At 38.4% G+C, this 7,169-nt stretch overlaps 1 protein-coding gene across 1 annotated transcript in view; it reads right to left on the reverse strand.

Moving 5' to 3' along the window:
- LOC107674231 (protein Dok-7-like) overlaps positions 1–3,640 on the reverse strand; it is a 22,445-nt gene extending 18,805 nt beyond the window's left edge. The window contains exons 1-3 of the mRNA XM_016468148.1: positions 3,425–3,640; positions 3,254–3,299; positions 386–616 (exon numbers count right to left, since the gene is read on the reverse strand). Of these exons, the coding sequence (XP_016323634.1) occupies positions 386–616; positions 3,254–3,299; positions 3,425–3,478 (331 nt within the window). The 5' untranslated portion in view covers positions 3,479–3,640. The remainder of the gene's footprint in view (positions 1–385; positions 617–3,253; positions 3,300–3,424) is intronic.
- Positions 3,641–7,169: the final 3,529 nt, after the last annotated feature.

Consider the following 7,169-nt stretch of genomic DNA (forward strand, 5'->3'; position numbering starts at 1 on the left):
TATATAAATACACACACACACACACACACACAAATATATAATGTTGTGGTGTTGTTTTTGTCCTTTTGGGAGCTTGATAGCCCTCAGTCACTTTGAACTGTCATTGGATGGCTACGATATGATTTTTCAAATAAATTATAATTTTGTGATCCACATAAAAACTAACAGCATGCAGGTTTGGAATGACATGAGGGTGAGTAAATAATGACATTTTCTTTTGATTAGTGCACACTAGACTTGTGCCGGTATTCGGTAATGCGATATATCACGTTCAATATCGTGATAATACCGTGTACCGTGATAAAAGCATTGGCAATTAATCGCAACATGAGAATTTGATACCGGCATATCCCTAGTGCACACACACACATGCTCTTCCTCTCACCCTCTCCAAGGCTGTAGCCGATACGAGCATCCCAGGCCAGAAGAGACACTTTGTTGTCGAAGCCCAGCATGACAGACTGGCTCAGGCAGAGCAGACTGAGCACGTAATTCACTCCATCAAACCCCTGAAGAGCCTCCAGTCCACAGATATCCCTCAGCGTGGCCTGATTCCTCTCCCGCTGTCCTTTACTCTTCTCTCCACGCTCCTTATACACCAGCAAGGTCAGGCAGTCTGAGACAGAGTCAAGATTACAAATTCATAAAACATCAGAAATGCATCTTACACTAACAACTACTATCAAAAATTACAATGATAATACCATGGTTTTTGGATATTTACTGTGACAATATCATCAAAACTCTTTGGAGTTCCATATAAATATCACTGTACATGAAATCTTTGAATGCCATAGTGTAAGTAACATTACCATCTAAAACCATAAATGTACCATTCATGTCAGATAAAATCCTTCAGATACTATACCTTTAAGGCAATAAAAAGTCTACTTTTTCTTTTCATTTCACTACTGTTGCACTACAGTTGCAGCAGTTGATATCATAATTTGCATAATCATCAGGAATTACAACTGACAAAATAACAGATGCATGGGACGCAATTACTGAGCCATGAAATATAAACTGTCTCTTTCCATAAACTAGTGTTGCATGTGTGACAGCATTAAACTATAGTCTCTACAACGCCTCCACTTGTTGACTGTTTTGAAAATGTGATGTTTTGTTCTTATGCTTCTGTACAAGAGAACAGACCCCTACATCACCAGACTTCTAAAACAGTATGCGGGGAGTCAAGCAGCTGTCATAACACACATCAAAAGACACAGTGATCCATGAAAGCAACTGGAGACTAACCTATTAAACAATGACAGCTTCAGGCGACAGAGATCCAAAAATGACCTATCCGCTAGCCAAGTTCACCTAAAGAAGTTATGTAAGTGTATGACTTGCATTATGAATGCTGATGGATATCATTCCAGACTGTGAATATGTCTCCGTGTAAGTTTATTTTTAAAATGTAGTCACATACCTTCAAGTTCTGAGTACCAAAAAAACCTTCAAACATTTCTACTATTATTAACCAGGGGGGAAAAATCATTGAATTAACACATTGGATCTACACTAACAACGCACGTAATTCACTCCATCAAACCCCTGAAGAGCCTCCAGCCCACAGATATCCCTCAGCGTGGCCTGACTCCTCTCCCGCTGTCCTTTACTCTTCTCTCCACGCTCCTTATACACCAGCAAGGACAGGCAGTCTGAGACAGAGTCAAGATTACAAATTCATAAAACATCAGAAATGCATCTTACACTAACAACTACTATCAAAAATTACAATGATAATACCATGGTTTTTGGATATTTACTGTGACAATATCATCAAAACTCTTTGGAGTTCCATATAAATATCACTGTACATGAAATCTTTGAATGCCATAGTGTAAGTAACATTACCATCTAAAACCATAAATGTACCATTCATGTCAGATAAAATCCTTCAGATACTATACCTTTAAGGCAATAAAAAGTCTACTTTTTCTTTTCATTTCACTACTGTTGCACTACAGTTGCAGCAGTTGATATCATAATTTGCATAATCATCAGGAATTACAACTGACAAAATAACAGATGCATGGGACGCAATTACTGAGCCATGAAATATAAACTGTCTCTTTCCATAAACTAGTGTTGCATGTGTGACAGCATTAAACTATAGTCTCTACAACGCCTCCACTTGTTGACTGTTTTGAAAATGTGATGTTTTGTTCTTATGCTTCTGTACAAGAGAACAGACCCCTACATCACCAGACTTCTAAAACAGTATGCGGGGAGTCAAGCAGCTGTCATAACACACATCAAAAGACACAGTGATCCATGAAAGCAACTGGAGACTAACCTATTAAACAATGACAGCTTCAGGCGACAGAGATCCAAAAATGACCTATCCGCTAGCCAAGTTCACCTAAAGAAGTTATGTAAGTGTATGACTTGCATTATGAATGCTGATGGATATCATTCCAGACTGTGAATATGTCTCCGTGTAAGTTTATTTTTAAAATGTAGTCACATACCTTCAAGTTCTGAGTACCAAAAAAACCTTCAAACATTTCTACTATTATTAACCAGGGGGGAAAAATCATTGAATTAACACATTGGATCTACACTAACAACAAAAACTGTCAAAATGGAACTTGCCACTGAATTAAACAAAATTGAAAAACAAGTATAAAAAGTAGGCTAAAACAATTATGAAACACAAAATAATGAAAGAACAAAAATGGAAAAATAAGATGTTGAGCTTATAGGGAGTTATTGATTTCACTATCCAATAATGGCATTAATAAATGTATAACATTTAAAATACATGGGTCAACATACACTATGGCAAAAATATGACGGTATTGGTTTGTTGGATTTTAGTTTATAGGACAGAATTCACAAAAACGTTTGAAAGCAACATACAAAACTAGAGATTTATCTACGCATTTGTGTAACTGGAAAACGACAGTGAAAGCTCTTGTGACAACTAGCCCCGGTCTCGGATATAAACTCTCTTTTTTGTACTACACTACACTTTTGAAGAGTACATTGTTACTGTTGGTCCAAAAACAGCTCGAGCCAGAGTGAATTGCGACATCGTGACACGTGCATCGAGAGTGTCATTCCAATCTCGCTCATAACGCCATGCCAATACCTCACATACCGTCACGAGAAAAAACAACCGTGACAGAGCTTTGTCAGGTCTTTGCTAAGTAGAAAGTACGTTTATGGAACAAAACAACAATTTTAATTCATTTTTATCATCTGAACACTGTTAAACAACAGCGTAAAAAGTTTTCAGAGTATTTACCTGCTACCGGCGAAGGTTTCCGAAGAATCACCCATCTGTTTTTCCACTGTAAACGCGGGGAAACAAAACAACAAACAGAAATAATGTTCGTATATGCAAACAAACAAAGATTCGAGTTTTTGAATAATAATGAGCGATACAGTAAAAGTAGTTTGGGTTGCTTTTAACCACCTTTTTCCCCTCTCGAAGTCTGACTTGTCCCTCTACGACAACCGTATCCGTCATCTTGTGTCATGCTTCCCGAGTCCCGACAGCTGTGAGCAGTCCGCGGCAGTGAGGGGGTCACTTTCAAAATAACCTCCAGAACTGTCTGCACTGCTGTAACACGCACAAACTCTCTTTCACCCACATAACTCACACATGCATTGGCCCACCCTCTTAACACAGAGCTACACTACAAGGAAAAGGTTTTTACAGTTGTTCATTGGGTCAAGGTGACGAGTTATGGTGCCAATCTAATTTAGGCCTACAACACCTGGCCAAAAGATGCAAGTCTTTTTTGTACTACACTACACTTTTGAAGAGTACATTGTTACTGTTGGTCCAAAAACAGCTCGAGCCAGAGTGAATTGCGACATCGTGACACGTGCATCGAGAGTGTCATTCCAATCTCGCTCATAACGCCATGCCAATACCTCACATACCGTCACGAGAAAAAACAACCGTGACAGAGCTTTGTCAGGTCTTTGCTAAGTAGAAAGTACGTTTATGGAACAAAACAACAATTTTAATTCATTTTTATCATCTGAACACTGTTAAACAACAGCGTAAAAAGTTTTCAGAGTATTTACCTGCTACCGGCGAAGGTTTCCGAAGAATCACCCATCTGTTTTTCCACTGTAAACGCGGGGAAACAAAACAACAAACAGAAATAATGTTCGTATATGCAAACAAACAAAGATTCGAGTTTTTGAATAATAATGAGCGATACAGTAAAAGTAGTTTGGGTTGCTTTTAACCACCTTTTTCCCCTCTCGAAGTCTGACTTGTCCCTCTACGACAACCGTATCCGTCATCTTGTGTCATGCTTCCCGAGTCCCGACAGCTGTGAGCAGTCCGCGGCAGTGAGGGGGTCACTTTCAAAATAACCTCCAGAACTGTCTGCACTGCTGTAACACGCACAAACTCTCTTTCACCCACATAACTCACACATGCATTGGCCCACCCTCTTAACACAGAGCTACACTACAAGGAAAAGGTTTTTACAGTTGTTCATTGGGTCAAGGTGACGAGTTATGGTGCCAATCTAATTTAGGCCTACAACACCTGGCCAAAAGATGCAAGCATTCCTGCTAGCCTCAGACAGTCAAGTATAGCTCAGGGCGTTTTTTGGTATTTTCGCCTAAATTTAACATACTCAAATTCAAATGTTTACCCTGCACACATACAATGGAGGAAATGAAAAAAAATGGTTAAGGAATGGTATTATTTGTAAAGAAGACACTCCAAGCTTTCAAATGAACCCATATATGGGCTGATACCATATAAGGAAGGCTATGTAAATGAAGCATAAACATTTTTAACGTAATTTTGGACCCGTATCCGGGTCCGCAGAGTTTAACTGGTTTAACAGACATTTAAACAAACATGGCATTATGTGAACTGCTAAAATAATAGTGGATAATCTCTGCAATGATAAAACCATTTAACCACATAAATGAAACTGGTAAGGTGATAACTATAGGAACCCTTCTACAGGATGTAACGCTCAGAGGGCCGTAATACTGTATGGGCACACAGTGAGTAACTGGGAAATACAGTTAACGCTGAAGTTAAATGGGACAGCACCATGAAGCATTTTGAATCTCACTTAAAAAGCATAACACCAGTTTTCCTCACCGGAGGAATCAGTTCATATCCCTTATGTCTGATTCCATTCGGTTTCCTGCAGAGAGCATTTTTGTCTAATATCCCTGCAAATGATGTGACTCTATAGAGGCTTTCCTTATGCCTGTGTAATTTAAAATGCATTTACTTGAAATAACCTGATAGCAAAACACAATATTCATGAAATTACATTTATATTATGTATGTCCATAGCAGATGCTTTCTTTCTAAAGTGATCACAAAGCGCATGTATCATGAAAATGGCAATTACTGAAAAAGACAGCTAAATGCTGTGGTATTTTAGGGCCCTAATCAAACAAGCAAATGACAATGACCATATTAGTGTGTATTTGTACAAAATATCAGATGTTCCTGCTTCCATTGAAGCACAAGATGCTCTTTGGAGCATTCTCGTTATGCTGGATAACATGGATCATGAGGTTTTATGTATTTGAACATGATTGAAAAGAGTTGTGTTAAACTAGAAAAATGCAAAATAGCAGCATGTCCATGGGTCTCTGAGTTTCAGACCCCATTGTATTTAAATATTTTTGATTTATGAAAGGTGAATGTGGATGTAGGAGAAGATAACTCTAAAAGGTATGTTCCTTTGTGGCTTTGTATTGAAAAATCTGCTGTTTTGACAGCTTTTTGTATTTTGTTCCACCATGGAGAGATCAAATGGAGAAATGTCTGCACCTAGACAAGCAGTAACCATTCACATGGCGAGATGAGGGAGCTGAGCGAGATCAACAGCCTGACAAGGCTAGGCTGGGGTGAAGTTTAGATGAAAGATTGAAGGTAGTGGGTGTCAGGCTTTTGGCAGCAGTGTAAAAGTCAGAAATGGCGTCGTATTGGCAGGCAGCAGAGGCGCAACATGAGAGAATTCCAGAGGTTAAAGACAAATCAAGCTGAAGCATTTTGAATGCACTCCAGAGGACAAATAACAGATGCTAGTAGAAGGAGTGTAGGTAGTTGTAAAACGACTACAGCCTGTGTAAGGAGCTGAGAAGACTAGTGGTTGAGAAAGAGTCTTATTGTCCTTTGTGAAGCGTGCAACACTCCTAAATGAATTTTGTATATGGGTGACACTTTACAGTAAGGTTCCATTCATTCATAGTTAATGCATTCGGTATCATCAAGTAACAATGAACAAGAATTTATATTATTTATTAATCTAGGTAAATGTTGGACTTATGCAAGTTTTTCCTGCAGGTTACATGATATGCCAGCAGGTAAAGAGTTATTTAATCATTATTCAACTGATTCGTTCAAACACACTGATTCATTGAACAAAAGAAAAGTAACTGTTTTTATGGCTGAGTCATTGGATCATTCACACAAACTAATTTGTTCAGAAACACAATCATATAATAATTGCTGTTAATAGTGTTCATCGTCTGTTTTATTACGTCTTAAATTGATTTTTCCATACTGCTGGTTCGTCTGGTCAGAGGAGAACTGGCCCCCCGACTGAGCCTGGTTTCTCCCAAGGTTTTTTCTCCATTCTGTCACCGATGGAGTTTTGGTTCCTTGCCGCTGTCGCCTCTGTCTTGCTTAGTTGGGGACACTTCATTTCCAGCGATACCGTTGACTTGATTGCAAAGATACTATTTAAACTGAGCTGGATGTTGACATCACTGAATTCAATGATGAACTGTCTTTAACTGAAAAATTTGTGTTTACTATTGTCATTTTGCATTATTGACACACTATTTTCCTAATTAATGCTGTTCAGTTGCTTTGACACAATCTGTATTGTTAAAAGTGCTATATAAATAAAGGTGACATTCATTCAGGAAATGAAATGTCCAAAATTGCATACTCTCTGAGTGGGTACTTCTTTTGAATAATTTACTTCACAACTGTTTAAAAAATGCTCTATATAGTATGAATGTGTGTAGTATGAATGAAATCCAGACATTCACCATCTTCATCTTTGACTTACGCCATCAGTTGTGTTGCTTCACTACCATTCACAACTCCTCTCCTGTGGCCTCATGGGAATGTAAAGTGTCCGTAGATCATCCTGGTACTTTTCACCTACTGTTTTATGAATACTATCTGTGAATACTAGTTGGATACACTA

Source organism: Sinocyclocheilus anshuiensis, unplaced genomic scaffold, assembly GCF_001515605.1.
Source record: "Sinocyclocheilus anshuiensis isolate Anshui unplaced genomic scaffold, SAMN03320099.WGS_v1.1 scaffold728, whole genome shotgun sequence".
Taxonomy (NCBI): domain Eukaryota; kingdom Metazoa; phylum Chordata; class Actinopteri; order Cypriniformes; family Cyprinidae; genus Sinocyclocheilus; species Sinocyclocheilus anshuiensis.